Source organism: Ranitomeya imitator, chromosome 8, assembly GCF_032444005.1.
Source record: "Ranitomeya imitator isolate aRanImi1 chromosome 8, aRanImi1.pri, whole genome shotgun sequence".
In the NCBI taxonomy this organism is placed as follows: Eukaryota; Metazoa; Chordata; class Amphibia; order Anura; family Dendrobatidae; genus Ranitomeya; species Ranitomeya imitator.
In genome coordinates, this window is record NC_091289.1 from 10,702,043 (window position 1) to 10,728,158 (window position 26,116).

A 26,116-nucleotide genomic window follows, 5' to 3' on the forward strand; every position below is an offset into this window, starting at 1 on the left:
GCGCTCTTAGATGAAAGGTCTATGCACAAAGGTGTAAACCCTTTTCATTTTCTTTAACTTGATGTGGTAGAGCTTCCTCTTGAATTGCAGCTCTAATAAAACATCTTCTTGCTCCCGTAGGAGTAGAATCAGAGAAAGATGGCGTTCCTGTTTTTAAATTCCCGCGTTGGCGAGTGAAGGGTCAGGCTTTGCCGGAGGTGGTGGAACAATACAAATCGGTGGAGGCTGAGCTGAATGTTCTTCCCTTCTGCTCTCAGTTCATCCCCATGGAAGTCATCGATGCTCCGAAACATGGATCCATCATCTACCATCCATCCATCCTGCCTCGTCATCGGGGGGCCTCCGCAATCAACTGGTCAGTATGGGGGCCGTATATGTTATATCCACATTGCACAGGTGAACATTCAGTGTGGAGGAAATGAGATACTTTGCATCACTCTCCTTGACTTATGTAACCTCTAGTCACATCCAGAGCTGCATCGAGTTAATTTTTCTCTTGCAGGACGTTGATGCAGGGAGATAAGATAGGCGGCTTCACCGTGTTCTGGGCTGATGATGGGCTGGACACGGGCGACATTCTACTGCAGAAAGAGTGTGAGGTCCTGCCAGACGACACCGTCAATTCTATATACAACAGATTCCTCTTTCCTGAAGGCGTTAAAGGCATGGTCAGTGTAACATGTGGCCAGGATTTGAAAAACATGGCTTTTTTTTTCTCACAAATAGTGCCACACCTGTCCAATGGTTATATGTGGTATTGCAGCTTCGCTCCATTCACATCAAAACCTGCAATACCAGGCACGACCACTGAGCAGGGGTGGCGCTGTTCCTAGAAGATTTTATAGATGCTAGAAACTCCACTGTGGTCATGGTGGTCATTAACCCCATCAGTGTCATTATTTTGATGCACAGACCAGGTAAAGACCCCACAGGTTGTCTGCAAAAATTCCACGCTTGTTCTGATGTCTTGTGATACTTTGCAGATACCTAACTTTGCTTATCTGTACTGTAGTTCTAAATGTGATTGCAGCTTTGGATGTGACTGGAGTGTTATGTAACCTCGCATTGCTCTCTGTGAAACATCCTTGACATGAAATAGATCCAGAGACTACATTTTTTTTCTTAGGTTAGTAAATATTCATTTTGGCACAGTAAAGAGTAAATGTGATCGGGGTCACGGTCTCATGTTCAGCGGCCGAAAGGTGATTGTTACTCAGCATTTTCCATGCAGAAGACCAGTGGCATCCGGATTATCAGACATTCCACCCCACTAATTCAGCACAAGAGGGCGCTGCTGAGGCCGGAGATCCGTGACTCCCCATGTAATGACCTTAAAGTGAATATGTCATCAGAAAATAACTAATTGTTTAAAACAAGTTTTGTGTTTTATTTTTAAGACAATTTTGGCGGTTTATTTTTTTCTCATATCACGATCTTTATAAAAAAAAATAGTTCTCTTCCAATTCTCACACTGATCACCGGGATTTTTTGAGCCTTGTATAGCCCGTCCTTTCAGGAACAGTTTTCAAAAGTTGTCTTATCATGAGAGACAAGATAACCATGACAGATAACACAGGATCCACAATTTACAATAGGTGATGTCACAGCTCACTTCCTCCTCCTGTACAATGACTGATAACACCTCTATATACAGTAGATAACACAGGATCCACCATTCAAAATAGGCGATGTCACAGTTCACCTCCTCCTCCTCCTGTACAATGATTGATAACACCTCTATATACAGCAAATAACACAGAATCCACCATTCACAATAGGTGATGTCACAGCTCACCTCCTCCTTCTGTACAATGACTGATAACACCTCTATATACAGTAGATAACACATGATCCACCATTCACAATAGGTGATGTCACAGCTCACCTCCTCCTGTACAATGACTGATAACACCTCTATATACAGCAGATAACACAAGATCCGCCATTCACAATAGGTGATGTCACAGCTCACCTCCTCCTTCTGTACAATGACTGATAACACCTCTATATACAGTAGATAACACATGATCCACCATTCACAATAGGCGATGTCACAGTTCACCTCCTCCTGTACAATGACTGATAACACCTCTGTATACAGTAGATAACACAGGATCCACCATTCACAATAGGGGATATCACAGCTCACCTCCTCCTCCTGTACAATGACTGATAACACCTATATATACAGTAGATAAAACAGGATCCACCATTCACAATAGATGATGTCACAGTTCACCTCCTCCTCCCGCTTCACAATGACATTTGCACACGCTCATTAGATGCTTCATTACAAAAGATAAGGTCGGGGTCTGTTCATTACAACTAATGTGCATATGGATTTCCTGAGTTTAGTTTAGTCGCTTTGGTCAGTGTGAAAATTTGCAATTTCTATTTTAATTTTGAATAAAGTTTGAGACATGGGGAAAAAAAACATTTCCAAAAATTAAAAAAAAAAAAACATTTAAAACAAAAACCTGATTTAAACAATAGATTATTATTTAATGACGCATTCCCTTTAAGGAAGCAGAAGGCCCAAAATGTGCTCAGAACAATAGTATTCCCAGCACTGGGATAACTGGATGCGGCTGCAGCCTCGCTTGTCTCTGGTCTGTGACTGTTTGCTGTGAGAGGGGAGAGGGAGCATCCGGGAGGAGACATCGGCCACTGATGAAGACTCCTATGAGACGTTACTACCAGCGATGAGATTTTGTTCCTCTGCCGTCTGTCTTGCAGGTGGAGGCCGTGCGTCTGATTGCACACGGCTCGGCTCCGAGGATCCCACAACCCACTGAAGGGGCCACATATGACCCAATACAGAAGAAGGAAACTGCAAAGGTGACCTGACCTGTTCTACTGGTTCACTCTTACTCTGCTCCACCTCCGCAGGGCTTCACAGTAACATGGCGCCACCCGCCAGTTACCGTCCAACCGCTTTGATAACACCTGTGCCGCAACGTCAGTACTTCTATATAGTAAAAAGTTGCTGATTAACCGCTGCAGAACGTCTGACCATGGACATTCGGAGGTTGTGTCGTTGTTCAGCCCAAGCATGAAACGTTAGAGAATGTGGATTTTTGTAGTTAATGACCGAGTGGGTGATGAGGAATTATTGGGATGGTCGGCCCTTACTCAGGTTTCCTTTGTCCAAATCTGTAGATTAATTGGGATGAGCCGGCAGAAGCGATACACAACTTCATCAGAGGGAACGATAAGGTGCCGGGCGCCTGGACCGAGCTCAACGGCAGCGTAAGTGCAGAGTCTACAGCGCCATCCTCTGGACACCACCGGTGCTGCAGAAAACACGGCAGTGATGAGCGGATCAATTCACAGGAACCGGGGGCCACGTCAGTAGTCCACGGCCGCCAGATGGGAGCCCTGCGTACCCCCTAACTGCTGGCATCCCGGCTCGTCTTCAGATCAGTAGCCTGCCGCGACGTCATCATTGTGGGGTGACGCACACACGACATCCTGCCAGGCGACTACTTATCAGATGCCGGTGAATCGAATCTCTCACCTCCATTAGATACACAGATAATTTACTGATTTATTTATTTTTTCTCTAGAAATTGACTTTTTTCGGTTCATCCTTCACCCCCAATGGACCGAGCCCGGATGGAGAACCTCTGGAAATCCCTGGGGCGTCAAAGCCGGCTGTGGTCACCAAGAACGGTCTGGTGCTTTTTGGAAATGATGGGAAAACTGTAAGTGATGTGATAAAATCTCATCGGGTGATTATAACATCCCGCACTGTAACAACCATAATGTCAATAATCCAACTTTCCGCCATGTTGTGACCTGGGACTTGTGGCGTATTGTGTGAGCGGGTCCCTCAGGGGGAATAATGGGGACACCACAATGTGGGGCCAGTCGGTTTCCATTGGCCGCGTGTCACGGGTTTATATTTCTTCGCAGCTGACAGTGAAGAACCTTCAGTTTGAGGACGGGAAGATGATTCCGGCGTCTCAGTACTTTAAGTCATCGGACAACGCGTCCTTACAGCTGTCCCCGGAGGAGCAAGCCGTGGCGGATGAAATGCGGGTACGTGAGTCCCAGACCTTCCGCCATGACTGTCATCTAGGCCAGTCGGTAGTCTGGTAACCGTCTCTGTGCTTGTGTCCTAGGCCGCCTGGAAGCGCATCCTCACCAACGTCCCCCAGGTTGAAGACTCCACTGATTTCTTCAAGGCCGGAGCAGCATCTATGGACGTTGTCAGGTTAGATAACGACCATCAATAAGTAATTAATGGGAAAGCTACAGAACGTTGTATCTTAATAATCCTAGGATGGTTTAATTCTGGAGTTTACTGCTCACTGCCTGGTTACCGGCCACCTCTGCAGTCTTATCAGCGGAGGTCAGTTCCTACACAAGGAGTGCAGCGATTACAAGCTCTTTATGGAGCTTGTAGCCGCTGCTCTGAAGCTGAATGGATTGCTGGATTCTCTGTGCTCCTCCGATGTTACAGTGACAGGGCGACCTCTGTTTGCCGCAGTGGAGAGTGCAGTTTGGGCCGGTTGGGCAGCGATGCCGCCGGCCTCCACTGCCGGTCATTCAGGAAGCCGGGCGATAGAGGAATGGTGACACGTTGGGAACAAGTCTGTCTATCTCATGGGGACGGAGGGGTGTTTGGACTTTTACGGTGGGCTCCCATGTGCCCTTGATGACTGTCCTCATGTCTCCAGGCTGGTGGAGGAGGTGAAGCTGAAGTGTAAGGGGCTGCAGCTGCAGAATGAAGACGTCTACATGGCCACCAAGTTTGAGGAGTTTGTGCAGATGCTCGTGAGGAGACTGAGAGGCGAAGACGCGGAGGACGAAATACTCATAGATTACGTGAGATGTGTATCAATGATCAGCGTGGAATGTGCAGATATCGCCGTGGTCCAGGAAGCTGAGATACGTGGGGCTGTTTGTTGAGGTCTTCGCTTCATCTCTCCGTCTGCAGGTGGAGAAGGACGTTAATGATATGAAGATCCGGATTCCTCATCAGCTTTTTATCAACGGACAGTTCACAGACGCCGAAGGCGGGAAAACCTATGAGACGATTAACCCCACGGATGGAAATGTAAGAACCGAAATAATACGAGCGCGCTCATAGGCCAACATGGCAGATGGGGCGACTCGCTGCCCTGTGTTCATCCAATTCTCCTCTTTATAGGCCATTTGCAAAGTGTCTCTGGCCCAGGTGTCGGACATCGATAAGGCTGTAGCCGCTGCCAAGGACGCCTTCGAAAAAGGCGAATGGGGAAAAATGAATCCAAGGGATCGAGGCCGCCTGATCTACAGGTGAGTTCCCTGCCAGGTTGGTGCCAGTGTTCCTGCAGTGTGAGATGGTGGTGGTAGCACCACACTGCAGTATCCAGGCACCTAATGCTCAGCACTATATGGCGTAGTGATTTGTATGTCAGACCCCATATAGGACGTAGAGGAGTAAACCTGAAGGCGCCCCGGCTCTTATCCCATGTGCCCTTTTTCTTGCCTCGCTCCAGGCTGGCAGACCTCATGGAGGAACATCAGGAGGAGCTGGCCACCATTGAGTCCATAGACTCTGGAGCGGTTTACACGTTGGCCTTAAAGACCCACGTGGGGATGTCCATACAGACCTTCCGATACTTCGCCGGCTGGTGCGATAAAATTCAGGTAATGGCAGATGTGTCTAAAAGTTATTGCCCCCCAACAGGTGTTATTACGGCACAGTTACTTTATATCGGCGGTGCACGATCCGCGGGGCGATGCCGTCCTGCTGAGCAGAAACTAAGCTGCTGCCACTACTGCTGGTCCGCTAGGGGCCGGCCGCCGGAGCTCTGACATGAGGGTTAAAATAGATTTTAGTTTTAGTGCCCCCTATTGTAAAAATAAATCACTGCACAGTGCTCCCCATTATTAACTACCTAGCAATGCACCATACATTTACAGCCGAGATCTGAGTTATCTCCGATCTCGGCTGCGGCCTCTGGCAGCCGGCTCTCAATGACATCCTTTGGGCTCCCTTCAGCAGTAGCCATACATTTTCCGCTTCGGGTCGGCGCCATTAATGTACGGCACAGTGATGCGGACACAAAGCTTGACGTTGATAGTTGGTCTTCATGGCAACAGCCGAGATTGGAGATAACTCAGATCTCAGCGCATTAGATCTCACTCGGATCATGTCCTCCGAGAACCAACAGATCCACCCATTGTTCACCCCTGTAGACGGCATAAAAAGCACAACAGAAAATGGTGCAATTGATGTTTTATTTCATTCTCCAATAAGCTAAACTGTAGGTGGTAATAGAAATCAGATGTCAGGGAGGCAAAAATCCCCAAGGTCAGGGCCATTCAGGTAGTAAAGGGCACTCTGCAATGTCCTGATGCCCAACGGTGAAGCCTTGACATCCACGAACTGATGCCAGGCAGATCCGCAGAGCCAATATTAGGCAAACGGAGCAAATAATGGCAGAGCAGCGCAATCTATGAGCGATGCGCAATGTCACAGTTTGACCATAGAGGGCGCTCTTCTGTCCGCTTCCTGATATATAGTACAAATATCCATGTTTGTGTCTCCCAGGGCTCCACCATCCCGATTAATCAAGCTCGACCAAATCGGAATTTGACCTTCACCAAGAGAGAGCCCATCGGGTAAGCGCGCCATGCCGAGCTGAATTTCATGCCTGCGTTACCCGTCCGTTAATACAATACAGAATCTTTATGGACTTCAACTCAAGGGATTGACGGGCACCGGTGTATCAGCGACACAACTTTCTTGCACTAATCCCTACAGCGCGAGACAAGCTGAGAATTCTGAGAGATTGAAGCTCCGAAGCGGCAGAATAAGAACCGCAGCTCGGGAATATATTCCCTAAATAACCAAAATGTCTCCATGGGGGAGGAAAGTGGTGAAATCACCATAGATCATCCCCCATAACTGACCTTACGGCACACAGTGGGCACAATTATACAGACATGACACAGGATCTATGAGACACTATAAATTAAAGGGGCAGTTCTGCTGTCAGGTTCCCTTTTAAATTTTCCCGATGTATGCAAAGAATAAAATGTGAGAAAAATGAAAATAATACAGAACAAATGGTAGTAACCTGCGATATTTCATGCAGAGTCTGTGGAATCGTCATCCCCTGGAACTATCCACTCATGATGCTGGCGTGGAAAGCAGCGGCTTGTCTAGCGGCAGGTAACACGGTGGTGCTGAAGCCGGCCCAGGTGAGTGATGGCAGAAACAGGTTGTGAAAGCATGATGGGAGTGGTAGTTTCCAATAACAAGCAGAATAGTGAGTGCAGCTCTGGGGTATAATACATGATGTAACTCAGGGTCAGTAATGTAATGTATGTACACAGTGACTGCACCAGCAGAATAGTGAGTGCAGCTCTGGGGTATAATACAGTATGTAACTCAGGATCAGTAATGTATGTACACAGTGACTGCACCAGCAGAATAGTGAGTGCAGCTCTGGAGTATAATACAGTATGTAACTCAGGATCAGTAACGTATGTACACAGTGACTGCACCAGCAGAATGGTGAGTGCAGCTCTGGAGTATAATACAGTATGTAACTCAGGATCAGTAACGTATGTACACAGTGACTGCACCAGCAGAATGGTGAGTGCAGCTCTGGAGTATAATACAGGATGTAACTCAGGATCAGTAATGTAATGTATGTACACAGTGACTGCACCAGCAGAATAGTGAGTGCAGCTCTGGAGTATAATACAGGATGTAACTCAGGATCAGTAATGTAATGTATGTACACAGTGACTGCACCAGCAGAATAGTGAGTGCAGCTCTGGAGTATAATACAGGATGTAACTCAGGATCAGTAATGTAATGTATGTACACAATGACTGCACCAGCAGAATGGTGAGTGCAGCTCTGGAGTATAATACAGGATGTAACTCAGGATCAGTAATGTATGTATACAGTGACTGCACCAGCAGAATAGTGAGTGCAGCTCTGGGGTATTATACAGGATGTAACTCAGGATCAGTAATGTAATGTATGTACACAGTGACTGCAGCAGCAGAATAGTGAGTGCAGCTCTGGAGTATAATACAGTATGTAACTCAGGATCAGTAATGTAATGTATGTCCACAATGACTGCACCAGCAGAATGGTGAGTGCAGCTCTGGAGTATAAGACAGGATGTAACTCAGGATCAGTAATGTAATGTATGTACACAGTGACTGCACCAGCAGAATAGTGAGTGCAGCTCTGTGGTATTATACAGGATGTAACTCAGGATCAGTAATGTACACAGTGACTGCAGCAGCAGAATAGTGAGTGAAGCTCTGGAGTATAATACAGGAGGTAACTCGGGATCAGTAATGTAATGTATATACACAGTGACTGCACCAGCAGAATAGTGAGTGCAGCTCTGGGGTATAATACAGGATGTAACTCCGGATCAGTAATGTAATGTATGTACACAGTGACTGCACCAGCAGAATAGTAAGTGCAGCTCTGGGGTATAATACAAGAGGTAACTCAGGATCAGTAATGTAATATATGCACACAGTGACTGCACCAGCAGAATAGTGAGCGCAGCTCTGGAGTATAATACAGGATGTAACTCAGGATCAGTAATGTAATGTATGTACACAGTGACTGCACCAGCAGAATGGTGAGTGCAGCTCTGGAGTATAATACAGGATGTAACTCAGGATCAGTAATGTAATGTATGTACACAGTGACTGCACCAGCAGAATAGTGAGTGCAGCTCTGGGGTATAATACAGGATGTAACTCCGGATCAGTAATGTAATGTATGTACACAGTGACTGCACCAGCAGAATAGTGAGTGCAGCTCTGGAGTATAATACAGGAGGTAACTCAGGATAAGTAATGTAATGTATGTACACAGTGACTGCACCAGCAGAATAGTGAGTGCAGCTCTGGGGTATAATGCATGATGTAACTTAGGATCAGTAATGTAATGTATGTACACAGTGACTGCACCAGCAGAATAGTGAGTGCAGCTCTGGAGTATAATACAGGATGTAACTCAGGATCAGTAATGTAATGTATGTACACAGTGACTGCACCAGCAGAATAGTGAGTGCAGCTCTGGAGTATAATACAGGATGTAAATCAGGATCAGTAATGATACAGGAAAGATATATATCTTGGTACCGTGTTAGCCAGTAGATAGAAAAATATTTAGAATTGAGAGTCCTCAGTGGTTGATATCTTTTAATGGCTAGCTGAAAAGATGGTAACAAATTGCAAGCTTTCGAGACTACATACGTCTCTGTTGTGAATTCTGTGGCTGAATTCACTCCTGTGGTCACAAGTGGTATTGCAGTCTCTGGGCTTCCTCCCTCAGGTGTTCTGGTGAGCTCGTTGGCTGCCTTGCTATTTAGCTCCACCTGAGTCTGTCTTCCTTGCTCCTTGTCAATGTTCCAGTGTTGGATCTGAGCTACTGCATCTTTCCTGTGGCCTGCTGCTCTGCTAGATAAGTGTTACTTTGTTTTTGTTTCCGTTTTTTCTGTCCAGCTGTGCTTTTCTCTTTTGCTGGAAGCTCTGAGACGCAAAGGGTGCACCGCCGTGCCGTTAGTTCGGCACGGTGGGTCTTTTTGCCCCCCTTTGCGTGGTTTTTTGCTTTAGGGTTTTTTGTAGACTGCATAGTTCTCTTTGCTATCCTCGCTCTGTCTAGAATATCGGGCCTCACTTTGCTGAATCTATTTCATCCCTACCTTTTGTCTTTTCATCTTGCTAACAGTCATTATATGTGGGGGGCTGCCTATTCCTTTGGGGTATTTCTCTGAGGCAAGTCAGGCTTGTATTTCCATCTTCAGGCTAGTCAGCTCCTCAGGCTGTGCCGAGTTGCATAGGTAGTGTTAGGCGCAATCCACTGCTGCTTTTAGTTGTGTGAGGATAGGTTCAGGTATTGCAGTCTGCAGAGATTCCACGTCTCAGAGCTTGTTCTATTGTTTTTGGGTTATTGCCATATCACTGTATGTGCGCTGATTACTGCACACTGTGTTGCCTGATAGCACAGCATAACACGTCTCTTCATCAGGCAAACACTAAAACAAATTCTGAAGAATCACATACCGTATATACTCGAGTATAAGCCGAGATTTTCAGCCCAAATTTTTGGGCTGAAAGTGCCCCCCTCGGCTTATACTCGAGTCACGGTAGCGGTGGGGTCGGCGGGTGAGGGGGAGAGGGCGCTGAGGTATACTTACCTAGTCCCAGCGATCCTCGCGCTGTCCCTGCCGTCCCACGGGCTTCGGCGCTGCAGTTTCTTCCTCTCTTCAGCGGTCACGTGGGACCGCTCATTACAGAAATGAATAAGCGGCTCCACCTCCCATAGGGGCGGAGCCGCTTATTCATTTCTCTAATCAGCGGTGCCGGTGACCGCTGATAGAGAAAGAAGCTGCGGCACCGAAGACAGGAGGGGACAGCGCGAGGATCGCCAGGACTAGGTGAGTATAGCATATTCACCTGTCCTCGTTCCAGCCGCCGGGCGCCGATCCATCTTCCCGGCCGGCGCCTCCATCTTCCCGGCGTCTCTGCTCTCTGACTGTTCAGGCAGGGGGCGCGATGACGCATATAGTGTGCGCGGCGCCCTCTGCCTGATCAGTCAGAGCAGAGACGCCGGGAAGATGGAGGCGCCGGAACGAGACGCCGGGAGCTGCAATCAAGGGAGGTGAGTATGTGTTTTTTTTTCTTTATTGCGGCAGTAGCAGCGGCAGCACAAATTTATGTGGAACATCTATGGGGCACAGTGAACGGTGCAGAGCACCGTATATGGCACAGCACAGCTATGGGGCACAGTGAACGGTGCAGAGCACCGTATATGGCACAGCACAGCTATGGGGCACAGTGAACGGTGCAGAGCACCGTATATGGCACAGCACAGCTATGGGGCACAGTGAACGGTGCAGAGCACCGTATATGGCACAGCACAGCTATGGGGCACAGTGAACGGTGCAGAGCACCGTATATGGCACAGCACAGCTATAGGGCACAGTGAACGGTGCAGAGCACCGTATATGGCACAGCACAGCTATGGGGCACAGTGAACGGTGCAGAGCACCGTATATGGCACAGCACAGCTATGGGGCACAGTGAACGGTGCAGAGCACCGTATATGGCACAGCACAGCTATGTATGGGGCACAGTGAACGGTGCAGAGCACCGTATATGGCACAGCACAGCTATGGGGCACAGTGAACGGTGCAGAGCACCGTATATGGCACAGCTATGGGGCACAGTGAACGGTGCAGAGCACCGTATATGGCACAGCACAGCTATGGGGCACAGTGAACGGTGCAGAGCACCGTATATGGCACAGCTATGGGGCACAGTGAACGGTGCAGAGCACTGTATATGGCACATCTATGGGGCACAATGAACGGTGCAGAGCACCGTATATGGCACAGCTATGTATGGGGCACAGTGAACGGTGCAGAGCACCGTATATGGCACAGCACAGCTATGGGGCACAGTGAACGGTGCAGAGCACCGTATATGGCACAGCTATGGGGCACAGTGAACGGTGCAGAGCACCGTATATGGCACATCTATGGGGCACAATGAACGGTGCAGAGCACCGTATATGGCACAGCTAGGGGGCACAATGAACGGTGCAGAGCACTATATGGTTCACACCTATGGGGAAATATGAACGGTGCAGAGCACTATATGGCACAGCTATGGGGAAATAATGATCTATTTTTATTTTTGAAATTCACCGGTAAATGCTGCATTTCCACCCTAGGCTTATACTCGAGTCAATAAGTTTTCCCAGTTTTTTGTGGCAAAATTAGGGGGGTCGGCTTATACTCGGGTCGGCTTATACTCGAGTATATACGGTATTTATGCACAACATAGTATAGAAAAAAAAAAGGGGGGGGGGGAAACATGGATAAGACAGGTGACATGAAGCAGAATTATCATGGGTGATAAACAGTTACGTCCATAAATATTGGGCCAATTCTTAGATAAGGATTGTTTTATTGTCCTGTGATTAGGGTCTCTGTTGTGGTGACCCCACATGGTCTGATGGGCTCTCAATTCTAAAGGATCAGTAATGTAATGTATGTACACAGTGACTGCACCAGCAGAATAGTGAGTGCAGCTCTGGAGTATAATACAGGAGGTAACTCAGGATCAGTAATGTATGTACACAGTGACTGCACCAGCAGAATAGTGAGTGCAGCTCTGGAGTATAATACAGGATGTAACTCAGGATCAGTACCAAATTATTTATTATTGGGCAATCTAAAGCAGCTGCTAAATTGTAATACATTTAAATTATAAATTTACATTTTTACATTTAGATTTTTTAAAATGCATAATTGTCCTGCAGGTGACACCATTAACAGCTTTGAAATTTGCTGAATTAACAGTAAAGGCTGGATTTCCTAAAGGAGTGGTTAATATCCTTCCTGGAGCTGGTAAGTAAAGTAGCAAAGTTTGATACCCCTATGGTAAATCTACACCACCTAAAAAAAGCCCACTTCATATATGTTGGGATTCTCTTTCCAAGAAACATATTTACAAAATTACTATGTATTTTTCACCCAGGATCTCTTATTGGGCAACGTCTTTCTGATCACCCCGATGTCAGAAAAATAGGATTTACTGGATCTACACCTATAGGAAAGCAAATAATGAAAAGGTGAGTTATAAAAGGCCTTCATACATCCATGTTTATAAGATCAGTATTATAGTAGTTATATTCTTGTACATAGGGAGCAGTAGTATAGTAGTTATATTCCTGTACATAGGAGCAGTAGTATAGTAGTTATATTCTTGTAAATTGGGGCAGTATTATAGTAGTTATTTTCTTGTAAATTGGGGCAGTATTATAGTAGTTATATTCTTGTACATAAGGGCAGTATTATAGCAGATATATTCTTGTACATAGGGGGCAGTATTATAGTAGTTATATTCTCGTACATAGGGGCAGTATTATAGTAGTTATATTCTTGTACATAGGGGCAGTATTATAGTAGTTATATTCTTGTACATAGGGGCAGTATTATAGTAGTTATATTCTTGTACATAGGGGCAGTATTATAGTAGGTATATTCTAAGGCCGGCGTCACACTGGTGTTTAAAACGGCCGAGTGCAATGCGATAAAAAATCGCATTGCACTCGGACCAATGTTACCATATGGGGCCACTCCCAGCAGCCGACTTTTTGTCGGCCGTTTTCCTCGGTCAGCGTGCTGCGATTGTCTCGGACCGAGGAAAACTCTCGGCTCACTCGCACCCATATAAGCCTATGGGTGCGAGAGAGACAGCGCACACCACTCGGATATCATCCGAGTGATGTGCGCTATAAGCGGACCCCAGCAATGGAGGAGATGGAGAAATTAATTTCTCCGCCTCTTCCGCAGCTGTGCTCCGATCCTCCCTGTGCGAGAGAATCGGAGCACAGACGCATGACTGCGAGCAGGAGCCGAGTGTCATTAGCATATCGTATCCGATGCAATACGTCAGTGTGACCCCGGCCTTATACATAGGGAGCAGTATTATAGTAGCTATATTCTTGTACATAAGAGCAGTATTATAGTAGTTATATTCTTGTACATAGGAGTAGTATTATAGTAGTTATATTCTTTTACATAGGAGCAGTATTATAGTAGTTATATTCTTGTACATAGGGGACAGTATTATAGTAGTTATATTCTTGTACATATAGGGTCAGTATTATAGTAGTTATATTCTTGTACATAGGGGGCAGTATTATAGTAGTTATATTCTTGTACATATGAGCAGTATTATAGTAGTTATATTCTTGTACATAGGAGCAGTATTATAGTAGTTATATTCTTGTACATAGGAGCAGTATTATAGTAGTTATATTCTTGTACATAGGAGCAGTATTATAGTAGTTATATTCTTGTACATATGAGCAGTATTATAGTAGTTATATTCTTGTACATAGGAGCAGTATTATAGTAGTTATATTCTTGTACATAGGGGCAGTATTATAGTAGTTATATTCTTGTACATAGGAGCAGTATTATAGTAGTTATATTCTTGTACATAGGGGCAGTATTATAGTAGTTATATTCTTGTACATAGGAGCAGTATTATAGTAGTTATATTCTTGTACATATGAGCAGTATTATAGTAGTTATATTCTTGTACATAGGAGCAGTATTATAGTAGTTATATTCTTGTACATAGGAGTAGTATTATAGTAGCTATATTCTTGTACATAGGGGCGGTATTATAGTAGTTATATTCTTGTACATAGGGGAGTATTATAGTAGTTATATTCTTGCATGGGGACAGTATTATAGTGATTATATTCCTGTGCATTTGCCTCTTTTTAGATTTTTACTTTACTTTTTATTTCAGTTGTGCAGTGAGTAATGTAAAGAAAGTGTCTTTGGAGTTGGGTGGAAAATCACCTCTGATCATCTTTAAAGACTGTGATTTGGATAAAGCAGTGCGGATGGTGAGCTTTATCTTTATTTTGTGCCTATTATTTGTCACCGTTGGACTTAGCTGCAGACAATTCTTGTGCTCTTTCTTTATTGTTCTTTTTGTCTTTTGCATTTATGTGACTTTGTAATACTACAGATATGATATATATTTATTATCTTTGTCCTGTCCTTCCAGGGGATGGGTGCCGTGTTCTTTAATAAAGGCGAGAACTGCATTGCTGCCGGGCGGTTGTTTGTGGAGGACTCGATTCATGACGAGTTTGTGAAGAGAGTGGTGGGTGTGCAAGTAGCATGAAGATCTAAAGACCCCTGAGCCTGCATCTTCTGACCATAATCATTAATTAAGCCTCGTTCTAGGTGGACGAGGTAAAAAAGATGAAGATTGGGGACCCTCTGGATAGGTCCACAGACCACGGACCCCAGAACCACAAGGCCCACCTGGATAAACTAGTCGAGTATTGCCAAATCGGTGTAAAGGAGGAGGCCACCCTGGTGTATGGTGGAAAACAGGTCCCAAGACCAGGTGAGATCTGGGATCATCATCCTGTGTAGCACTGAAGTCACTTCGGAACCACAGCACCACAAGTTCCAGCTTGTCCTGACTTTTTGCTAGTATCGGAACATGCTGAGGCTTTTAGTACTTGAACAGTCGTAAGCAGCGTTCAGTTATGGGGTCATTGATCTGATTCATGGAGCTGGTCTGGATCTCCTGCCAGTGTGTGCACCAAGCAGCGGGGATCCAGCCAGGAGCGCCATGTGCAGCATTAATGGAGGAAGGGGAGAGCGTCACAGAGCAGCTGAGGACAGGACACGGGCGGCCTACAGGCAGTGATTAGGATGAGGGTCGGGATTACAGGCGGGAAGGGTGGATATCAGAATGCTGCTCCCCGCGGGGTCCGGTCTTGTATGTTTTCTTCTATATGGAACTTCCTGCACATTTCCTCTGTCCGTTCTCTATTGCTGATATGAATAAATCTCAATATTTTATATTTCAAGGCTTCTTCTTCGAGCCGACCATATTTACCGACGTAGCAGATCACATGTTCATTGCTAAAGAAGAGTCGTTCGGTCCAGTGATGATCATCTCGAAGTTCACAGACGGGTAAAGAAGTTATTAATCGGGAGCCCGCCCTGCAAGGAAACTGCAATAAGATGTGATATTCAATAAGCCTGTGCGCGAACAGTGGCGCCCCCTAATGTAGAAACTGGGGTATTGCAGAACGCTAAATGTTCCACTGTACAAATAAGCAGAGTCAGTTCAGGGGCTGCAAAGTCCCCCAGATAAAGCGAATGTGGAAATCCTCCCAGAATGCAGCGTGAAATTATTATTATTATCAACATGATACATTCTTTTCTGGATCAGAATAATACAAACCAAATACGCATACCAAAAATGGCCAATTATTAGTGCACAAGTAACAACATTGTATAATGCCCAAATATTACCGTAGTCCAAATAGGAAAAACAAAAATGCCATTATACAGTGCCTAAATATAAGTGGTGTATACTGCCAAATAACATCTTTATATAATACTCAAACGATAGGGCTATATAGTGTCCAAATAATACCATCAAATGGACAATTAATAGCGCCATATGCAGTGAGAAAGCCAGTGAACAATGAAGAATAGCGCCATCTAGTGAACAAATATCACCAAAATGTCACATTAATAGCGCACAAGTAACAACATTGTAGAACGCCTGAATAATTGTGCGAAAATATTACCACCAAAAATGTCCAATTAATAGCGCCATATAGTGCACACATACCACTCTATGGTGCCTAAATGTGTACAATATAACACCCAAATAAGACTCATCTAATGCCCAAACAATTGTGCTTTAGGCTGTGTGCACATGTTGCTGTTTTTTTCGCGGTTTTCCCCGATAAAAACGCTATAAAACCGCAAAAAAACCCGCACACAGTAAGCATCCCATCATTTAGAATGAATTCCGCATGTTTTGTGCACATGATGCGTTTTTTTCAGCGAAAAAAAAACGCATCGCGGTAAAAAACGCAGCATGTTCATTAAATTTCCGGGTTTTTTGCGGATTTCCCACTACAAAATGCATTGGGAAATGTCCGGAAAAAAACGCATCAAAAACGCGGCAAAAACACATGCAGATTTCTTGCAGAAAATTCCAGGTTTTTCTCAGGAATTTTCTGCGAGAAATCCTGAACGTGTGCACACAGCCGTATAGTGGCCAAATAAACGACCGACCATTACCTACAAGAACCCTGTTCCTCCATTAGAGGGCACTGCCCTGTTCCTCCATTAGAGGGCGCTGCCACCTCTGTTCATATTTATGTACTGTTGTATTGATATGTCCGCTTTCTTTCCCAGTGATGTCGATGGAGTCCTGAAGAGGGCGAATGACACGGAGTTCGGTTTGGCATCTGGAGTATTCACCAGAGACATCAGTAAGGCGCTGTACGTGAGCGAGAAGCTGCAGGCCGGGACCGTCTTCATCAACACCTACAACAAAACTGACGTGGCTGCGCCATTCGGGGGCTTCAAGCAGTCCGGCTTTGGAAAGGATTTGGGTGAGGATCAATGTCGTCTTTTGTTATCCACGACTTCCTGGGAGAGCCGGGTGACAACCACTATGGATGCCATCACTTCTCTTCAGGGGGATTTGTATATCGCCTTCTACTTATGGAGGAGCTACTGCGCCCTAATATAAAATCTGACTTTGAATCCTTTTTCGCCTGTAGGTGAAGAAGCGCTGAATGAATATTTAAAGACAAAAGCCGTCACTATCGAGTACTAGAAATATGACGTCCTAGCGAATAGAACCATCCGGAAGCACGAAACAGCTGAAAATCTCTGCTCTTAGCAAAGATTTTATTTAAAGGGAAACAGTGACTCCCCATTCTGGTTCATAGAGCTGGGGAGAGGGCCCCTTTAATTTCCAAGCCCTGATATCTGAAATGTATTGCTATATACAGTGATAATTAATGACATTATTACAGCTTTCCGAGGATCCTGAATGGCAGATCAGACTGTCGATACGTCTGCTGCTCCAATATGGCTCCATATCACTGCAGATCTGCCATCAACATGACTGTTGTGGAGGCAATAACGGAGACTGGTCACTCAGCTTTCCGAGGAACAGACATGGATCAAAGTGACCCGGAAAACTGTCTATTTACTGGAGATTGTATGAAAATCTGTATATAGAATGACCCTTTATACTTTTGATTGCCGGATCCTCATCTCCGTCCGTCTAAATCAGTGTTTAATAATTGCTTAATAAAATTGTAAAAAATATCAAATCTTGTTCTTATTGAAATTGGCCAGAGCTTGTTCACTTTGCTGGGATCGGATCACAGAATTTTCCCTGTAATGCTGAATTACATACAGGATCCTTCTATTGAGGATATAATGGCCGACGTGGTTGTCCGGCAGCGGTTTAGTCCTGTATTCCTCATGCATGCTCAGAAAGAGTAAGCGTGCATGTGTATGAGGAGCCAAAAATGGTCATCGGCCAAATCAGTGTTGGGACTATGGAGCACGGCTGGTTCCTGTCCCATTTTGAGGTTGTTTTACAAACCAGAACCTCAGGGGCGGTACTTATGGAAATATAACAGGAGGGGAGTTAGTTATGCTAATTTGACACTGAAAGGGTGGGTTTATGCAAAGTTGCATCACAAGGGATGTTTCTGACTGTCTTTTTTTGGGACTGACCCTGGTAGGATGGGGATGATGTGAAGGGATGACGTGAAGACTTCCAGCCGTGTCAGAACTCCTGAATGGTTTATGTACGAAGGTAACTATGATTTTGTCCCTAAGGCCTCGGATTTCTCGCCCTCATACACACGAAGTCACTCAGGACAATTGTTTTTATTGTAAATGGCATAAGATTTCTCTATAAATACAAAGAACTTAATATTTTCCTTATAACTTTGCAGTTTCGGCTGAGATTTCCGTCGCTGGTGATGAATATCACAAGATAAATAGTCCGCATGGTGTCGTCGCCGGTAGAAAAGACAAATTCTTCCATTGTTCCTTTCATGTGCAAGTTTAGTAGCAAAAGAAAAAAGGAGAAGAAAAAAAAAATCAAAAAATCATTTGCTATTAGTCCAGTCAGTCTCCCAGCTCCGACTCTGTGGCAGAAAGGAGCCAGGCGAGCCGGAAACAGAGGGCGAGGAATCCGGTGCCCAGCAGGTCGCCGAGGGCGGTGAGGTACGGGATGGAGAAGTTGTCTGGGTCCAGGGCTCTTCTCCACATGAAGCGAACAATGAGGTCGGCGACGTATAGCAGGATACAGACCTATAATATAAGAGATTGTATACGTGAAACGCTCAGGTTTTCCAACTTTAAAGCCTTCTTTCACTGACAGAAAGCAGAGATCTTGAAGACGCCTAGGAACTGAAGCACAATTTTCAAACACGCTAGGCCTCAGTTACTACAACTGTCTACAGCAACCAGAGGTCAGCTTTCATTTTGTAAAAAGGCGTGATAAAGTGAAAGCTGCATTCTGATTGGTTGCTATGGGCAACACAGTTTTGATAAATTTGCCCCTGTGAATCAACCTTGATTTCTTCTGGTTTTATGTAAATAATTTACAAGGCAACCATGGACCGAGGAGAACCTTATTTCTGGGTTCAGTCATGGACCCATATCTTCCCTCTGCTTCAAATCCATGTAATAGACTTATACAGAAAAGGGGTCTGAGGTTTCAGTATACGGGCCCCATAGTTAACAGTATATGGGTTATATTGCAAATATACAACGATCAGTCATAACATTAAAATCACCTTCCTAATAATGGGTAAACCATCATGCTGGCCCATCGAAACCTTTGGCCCCACTACAGTACATGGTGAGACTTGAGGAGAACCGTATGAGACCCGCCCATAAACTGAGAATATCCTAAGAGACCCGCCGTATACCAAGAACATCCCACGAGACCCACCGTATACCAAGAACATCCCACGAGACCCACGTATACCAAGAACATCCCACGAGACCTGCCGTATACCATGAACACCCCACAAGACCCGCCGTATACCAAGAACATCCCACGAGACCCACCGTATACCAAGAACATCCCACGAGACCCACCGTATACCAAGAACATCCCACGAGACCCGCCGTATACCAAGAACATCCCACGAGACCCACCGTATACCAAGAACATCCCACGAGACCTGCCGTATACCATGAACACCCCACAAGACCCGCCGTATACCAAGAACATCCCACGAGACCCACCGTATACCAAGAACATCCCACGAGACCCACCGTATACCAAGAACATCCCACAAGACCCACCGTATACCAAGAACATCCCACGAGGCCCGCCGTATACCAAGAACATCCTATAAGTCCTACCCTATATGGAGAACATCCCACAACACCCGCCGTATACCAAGAACATCCCACGAGACCCACCGTATACTAAGAACATCCCACGAGACCCGCCGTATACCAAGAACATCCCACGAGACCCGCCGTATACCAAGAACATCCCACGAGACCCGTCGTATACCAAGAACATCCCACGAGACCCGCCAAATACCAAGAACACCCTATAAGTCCCGCCCATATACCGAGACAACCCACAAGATTCACCGTATACTAAGAACACCCCACGAGACCCGCCCTATCCCGAGAAGACCCTATGAGACCTGCCGTACACCAAGAAAACCCCATGAGACCCGCTGTATACTAAAAACGCCCCACGAGATCGTCCAATTTTCCGGAAATATCCTACAAGACCTGCAGTATACTGATAACACTCCACCAGACCTGCAGCATAGCAGGAAGACCCCACAATCACACTTTGCCCCTTGTCACGTCGCTTATTCTTGCCCATTTTTCCTGCTTCCAACACATGAACTTCAAGAACTGCACTTGCTGCCCGATATCTCCCACCTCTGACAGGCGCCATTGTCACTAATTGTAATTATTGTTATTCATGGGTAATGTTATGGCTGATCGCTGTATAGGGTGCACATATTATAATTACCAGCTGATTGGGCACAATTTAAATATGCAAATTTCCCTTGTCCTAAGGACCGCCTCCCTGTGTAGTCCCGCCATTACCTGTAGGAGCGCTGCCACCAGGTAGAAGGTGATGAACAGTGCGGTGAGCGACGTGTGCCCTCCCTGCAGCAGGTGGATGGTGTACAGGAAGACGAGGTGTCCCGGCACCACCAGCAGGAATAACACTCTGGCTGATTTGGAATTAACACCTGCAAAAAGGCGAAGAGAAAAATGATAACTGGACCGAGACTGCAGAGCAGAATCTGCAAAACAATGCAAATCCAATGCCCCGTCATGTCTTGGGGTGAAGCACAGTTTTCGCATTCCCCTCAGAGGTCACTGTCGCCCCCTGCTGCATGATCCCCGGAGAGGAGTGGGGGGACCGGAAGTAACGACTACTCTGAGCACATTTCTCCCCTGGGCAGGTACTCGCCAGCTTCTTACCTGAGGAGAAGAACGTCGTGCACGGATTGGGCCAGTGCTGTCTCATTTTATACGGTAAGACGCCGGGCATGCTCCAGAAATGGAGGAATGTGGAGATCCGACTTGCCTGAATCGCAACGAGATTTCCTGCGACTCCTAGGAATCACAAAGTGGGAAAAAAGGTGAATAAGACTGTAAAGTGAGGAGCAAAAATTACATAAAAAGGCAAAAACATTCTCCATATACCATTTATAACAGGTGTGAAAACCGCCATGCCCTCGAATTTTGGGTCCGTTACAGTCTTGTCTAAGATAAGTCCACCGATACTAGATAGATAGAAGAAAGGAAGAAAAAAATTAGAAATGCAGACTAAAACCAGGACTTGCCCCCCAATTAATATGGCAAAATATAAATATATAATATTTTACAACTTAGCATATTCCTGTACTTAGTTATAATTCCAGTTATTTATATAAATTGCATTAATAACATATTAGCTATAGTTTATACCCCTCCGATAATTACATGCAGGTTATTTATACCCCTCCTACACCACATTTAAAGGGGAAACACTGAGTATCCCCCTGTCAACAGCTAACTGGGGAGAAGGGGGTCTTTGCTGCTGTGAGCCCCACACTGATACCAGCTGGAGTCGCAGCAGTTTTCAACAGCTACTTGGGATCCTGAGGGTCAAGATTGGAGGAGCTCTTGGCCTAACTAGTAGAGGGTGGTCCCCAATTAGGACGTCCCCCGCCTGCAGCGGTTCTGGTGTGATTCTGCAGGTTGACACTGAAGACGTCTCCACCTGTTTCCATTACCTGCTAATAGACATGGCCACAATAACCGGCTGCCAACCAGACTTTAAAACTTCAGCAATGGACGGGCTCTGTTTGGCGATGGCCACCCACAGTGGGATCAGGATGATGAAAAAGGCACAGATCAGAGGAGAGAGGTACTGGACGTCTAGTTGGGGCACAAGAGACCTCACGGTTACACCGCACGTCCGAGCTCGGCTCAATGTCCTTGTCTACCTGAAGTCTCATACCTATGTAGCTGAACAAGGTGCTGCTGATCCCTGCGAGCAGTGACAGAGTGATCAGGTCCCCCAGGCTGGCCGCGATGGGAGTAGCTACGTTGTCGGGGTTAATTCCCAGCTTCCGAGATGCAATGATGACCCCAACCATCACCAGACCTGAAAGGACAAAAGGGCAAAGTGAAGTGACATGGAGCCAACGGTGATCGTGAAGGAGGAAATCACGGGTCTTACCCAAAGACAGGGCAGCGATAAATGCTGTGGTCACGCTGCTGGCGCAGAGGACGGCGGCCTGGTCTAGTTCTACATAACCTTTAGACAGTGCGCCCAAGATAATAGCAGCAACAGCGGCCAATAAACCAACGACTGTGGCCTGAACCTGGAATACAATCATATTGTATGAGGTCTTGTACACGCGGCTATTACTTCTCCATGGTCTCATGTTCTGGCGCACTACAGGTTTGTGATAGGGGCTATAGGCACATAGATCCTTAGAGCTTTACAATAAGCAAACGCCATTTTTACCAAAATGCCCCTTTACGTTGGTTCTCCTGAATTCAGCTCAACAGTTTATATGGAAAGAAGTGGATAAGCAGCTGCCCAAAATTCTGGCACCCCTTATCTTGGGAGAAATAAAGGAGGGAATCATGGATCATGTGATCCCTGCCGTTACTGTAGCCAATATTCATGATAATGGTCACCCATCACCCTTATAAGGGTTATATCACCTGAAATCAATATGTATCTTGACTTTTGTATGAGAACAGTCCAAGTTCTCTATCCAGGATGATAGAGTGACACAGGTTAGGGTTAACTGTAAGGCCCAGGAGACGCAGGAGTCTGTGCTCTGCGCAGCAGCACGCCGCATGGCACAGGCAGCACTCAGACTCCAGCCCGCTGGGAGCAATGAGGTGAGCACGGCTTTTATTATCTTTTACTTCTTTATAACCCATCCTTAGCATTTACACTTTATAACAACACCTTTAGGTGACTACAGTTATTATCAAAACATTTAACGCATGAAGGTGAATAGACGAACCTGAATTAAAGCCAGATTGCTGACGGCCATCTTCCATCGCTCATTGGGGTCATCCAACTGTCCAGTATTTGCCTGCGAACAGGAAAAGGTGAGTGAGGTTTTGAGACACCAGCTGGAAAGACGCCATTGTGTGACTTATGCAAAAGGCTTACAGCGGTGGAGAGCCGAGAGGCCAGGGTCATCTCCAAGTTGCCCTTGAGACCCACCAGTGCTGGAACCAGAATGAAGACCTCGGTGATGGTCCGAAAGACAACCCAATGCTGGAAGAGAGGACGTAAAACCATGAGAGTAGTACTGTCATAGACGAGTAACATGGCTTCTTCATTCAGCTTCCACCAAGGACGATTTTGACCCTTGTGATGAAGGAACTGGTTAAGAACATTTTCACCAATGAAATTGCCACAATTGTTCCTAGTCATAAAGAAGGTGGACACTGTGGATCAGCAACAGTAGAAAAGACCCCAACATTAACCATAAGCCCCAAATTGCTTTCACCTATATGTTACATTAAGACCAGCTGAGCCGGGAGCGCCGACCTTCATGTCACACGATGGGAGAGACCCACAGGCAAAACTATAAACTTCTGCTTCTTCTCTATGAGACTCATCATTCCAGTTCCCGTATATTTCCTGATGGGTAGAAGACGCCGTGTACAGTCCACACGGACAAGAATTCTCTCTCCTTCCATGCATCACACACAACCATCATCGTCCCTGTAATGAAACCTTTGTAATTCTATCATCGTGATTCACATATGAACTTGGCATTTAATCGAATAATTGGAATTATTCGCAAAAATATCATCACTTCAGAAAACTTTCTTCCACCCTTCCATCTGCATTGTGGCTTCAACTTTTTAGGGGCAAAACAGCTGGTGATATGATGGATCTGTCACAGGACAAACATCAATGGCACTTGATGGACCTAATTGGCTTAGAAAGGGGTTCGTAAAGTCTGCCAATGTGTTTTGGGGGTGTCCCATGAACAACATTTATCCCTTCCCTATAGGATAGATGATTAATGTATGATCACCAGCGGTATGACCTTCATAGAACCCTACAAACCCAATGATAACTCAATGGGGTCCGACAGGTGTCAATGGTGGCCATCGTGTAGGGATCAGACTCTGTCCTTTGGTTTCCATTGATAATAGAAACCTTAACCATAATATGAACAGAACCTTAAGAAATCTGCGCCATCAGGGTCATAACCCAACTTTCCTAACCCTGAACGTCCAGTTAGCAGCCTAATTACGCACTAGATATGTGGGGGATGTACATTATTTCTCTGTATGAGCTCAGATGAAAATTCACTGACTCTTTCAACTAAGACAGACCCCAATCCATCCTTGTATAAATCGTACACTAATCCTGGGATACGGCCATGTGCAAACAAGGGGCAATAACTATATACTGCACACTACAAAGTAGAGACTCGCCTTGTTGGGGTAATTTTGCCTATCCAGGATCTTTCCACGATGCTATAAACAATAGGTAATCAGTCACAGACCTGGCTGCTATCTGGGCAACAGGTTATACAAAGAAAGCTTCAAAATCATTCATGTGGATCATTCGACAATACGCACTTGGAAGATATCCATCAGCAGGCCAGCGGACACCATGGCCAGCCCAGACATCAGGAAGGGCAACAGCACTTGGGCGGCGATGGAGAAAACCGTCTCAGGAAAAAACCCATGTGGTGACCGTGACAGCTTGCATCGAAATCCCCTCAACTTCTTTCCCTGGTAGCAGAACTCCAATTCCAAATGAGTAACCACCATTTCTTTGCTTTGCGGCAGCGTTTGCAAAAAATGTGGAGAATCGAGGAGGCTCCAGGATCTTCCAGAGAGATGGGAAAAACTTGCATCCATTGACTTACAGCGAAAGGGAAAGAATTCAAAAAGTTTAGCAAAAAGTTTTCAAAAAAGTTTAAGTTTGTTGGATGCTTCTTAACCCATAATTCGTCCAAGAAGTCACAGGATAGTAGAGTCCGTGAGTTTATCTTGGACAAATCTGCATGATCCGGTCTTGGGAATGTGTCGGGACGTCTTGTAGATGCAAACTAAAAAGTCTTAGAATTTCCTCTAGAGAAATGAATCTTAGTCACTGACAGTCAAAACTGAAGTCTGAAGATTCTCCTGCGACCTTGAACCATAAATTTCAAAACGGTTAAAACGTAAAAAGAAAAACTGTCCAGCCGCGAATGCGACAAGTCCTGGAGCAATGAAAGTATTAACAATGAACCGCGTGGTTATCACTGATAGAGTACGTGTGCCGTGGGCCTGACCTATACATAGGCAGCCTATCTCTCCGACACAAGATCCAAGACCCCGTCACGTAGCCATCATCTTGCTCCACGCCTTCTGTCTATCAGTGGGATGTCAGCGCCGTTTTCTCCTTCAGCTACAGAGAAAAAGAAACTTTTTCTAAGAATGCAAGAATGCAAAAGAGTGAAGAAAATGAGTAACTCACGCTCTCCTGTGCTGGATTGGAAACATCGGGGGGTAATGGGAAAAGTTTCCAAGCGGTATTTGCGGACTGTGTTCCTTAGGAGCAGCCAATCAAAAGCCAAAGACTCCTATAATCCGTCATTGCTCTTTCGCTAGTTTATGAGAACCGAGATAAAGATCCTGAATATGAGACTTTCTCCAAGGTAGAACCGGGATTAAATGTAATGGAGCAAGTTCATGAAAGTACACAAATCAAACCTGACACTAAAAACACTGACACTAAAAACAAGACAAGTATAAAAAATACACTGGAATGTTGGTTTGGAGAACAAAAAAGTTAACAGAAAAATAATAATAATACTACTGCCCTTATATAAAAGAATATACAGTACAGACCAAATGTTTGGACACACCTTCTCATTTAAAGATTTTTCTGTATTTTTATGACTATGAAAATTGTACATTCACACTGAAGGCATCAAAACTATGAATTAACACATGTGGAATTATATACTTAACAAAAAAGTGTGAAACAACTGAAATTATGTCCTATATTCTAGATTCTTCAAAGTAGCCACCTTTTCCTTTGATGACTGCTTTGCACACTCTTGGCATTCTCTTGATGAGCTTCAAGAGGTAGTCACCGGGAATGGTTTTCACTTCACAGGTGTGCCCTGTCAGGTTTAATAAGTGGGATTTCTTGCCTTATAAATGGGGTTGGGACCATCAATTATGTTGAGCAGAAGTCTGGTGGATACACAGCTGATAGTCCTACT

General features: G+C 45.4%; 2 protein-coding genes across 9 annotated transcripts in view; one reads left to right on the plus strand and one right to left on the minus strand.

Annotated features, from left to right (window-relative positions):
• The window catches only part of ALDH1L1 (aldehyde dehydrogenase 1 family member L1), a 38,786-nt gene extending 21,106 nt beyond the window's left edge, over window positions 1-17,680 (plus strand). For both annotated transcript variants that reach the window (XM_069736268.1, XM_069736269.1), the window contains exons 3-23: window positions 121-355; window positions 503-668; window positions 2,737-2,838; window positions 3,160-3,249; window positions 3,567-3,704; window positions 3,916-4,041; window positions 4,125-4,216; window positions 4,683-4,830; window positions 4,943-5,062; window positions 5,156-5,283; window positions 5,487-5,637; window positions 6,545-6,615; window positions 7,092-7,197; window positions 12,308-12,395; window positions 12,526-12,619; window positions 14,314-14,413; window positions 14,578-14,676; window positions 14,760-14,925; window positions 15,399-15,504; window positions 16,749-16,948; window positions 17,120-17,680. In XM_069736268.1, the coding sequence (XP_069592369.1) occupies window positions 121-355; window positions 503-668; window positions 2,737-2,838; window positions 3,160-3,249; window positions 3,567-3,704; window positions 3,916-4,041; window positions 4,125-4,216; window positions 4,683-4,830; window positions 4,943-5,062; window positions 5,156-5,283; window positions 5,487-5,637; window positions 6,545-6,615; window positions 7,092-7,197; window positions 12,308-12,395; window positions 12,526-12,619; window positions 14,314-14,413; window positions 14,578-14,676; window positions 14,760-14,925; window positions 15,399-15,504; window positions 16,749-16,948; window positions 17,120-17,175 (2,582 nt within the window). In that variant the 3' untranslated portion in view covers window positions 17,176-17,680. The remainder of the gene's footprint in view (window positions 1-120; window positions 356-502; window positions 669-2,736; window positions 2,839-3,159; window positions 3,250-3,566; window positions 3,705-3,915; window positions 4,042-4,124; window positions 4,217-4,682; window positions 4,831-4,942; window positions 5,063-5,155; window positions 5,284-5,486; window positions 5,638-6,544; window positions 6,616-7,091; window positions 7,198-12,307; window positions 12,396-12,525; window positions 12,620-14,313; window positions 14,414-14,577; window positions 14,677-14,759; window positions 14,926-15,398; window positions 15,505-16,748; window positions 16,949-17,119) is intronic.
• A 553-nt stretch (window positions 17,681-18,233) lies between these two features.
• The window catches only part of SLC41A3 (solute carrier family 41 member 3), a 60,231-nt gene continuing 52,348 nt past the window's right edge, over window positions 18,234-26,116 (minus strand). For 6 of the 7 annotated variants that reach the window (XM_069736271.1, XM_069736275.1, XM_069736272.1 and 3 more), the window contains 9 exons: window positions 23,044-23,151; window positions 22,892-22,963; window positions 22,087-22,231; window positions 21,865-22,011; window positions 21,638-21,782; window positions 21,066-21,145; window positions 20,841-20,975; window positions 20,457-20,605; window positions 18,234-18,677 (listed from right to left, as the gene is read on the minus strand). In XM_069736271.1, the coding sequence (XP_069592372.1) occupies window positions 18,492-18,677; window positions 20,457-20,605; window positions 20,841-20,975; window positions 21,066-21,145; window positions 21,638-21,782; window positions 21,865-22,011; window positions 22,087-22,231; window positions 22,892-22,963; window positions 23,044-23,151 (1,167 nt within the window). In that variant the 3' untranslated portion in view covers window positions 18,234-18,491. Of the gene's footprint in view, window positions 18,678-20,456; window positions 20,606-20,840; window positions 20,976-21,065; window positions 21,146-21,637; window positions 21,783-21,864; window positions 22,012-22,086; window positions 22,232-22,891; window positions 22,964-23,043; window positions 23,152-24,476; window positions 25,294-26,116 lie in introns of those variants that run through there. The other variant, XM_069736277.1, reaches the window with a different exon arrangement.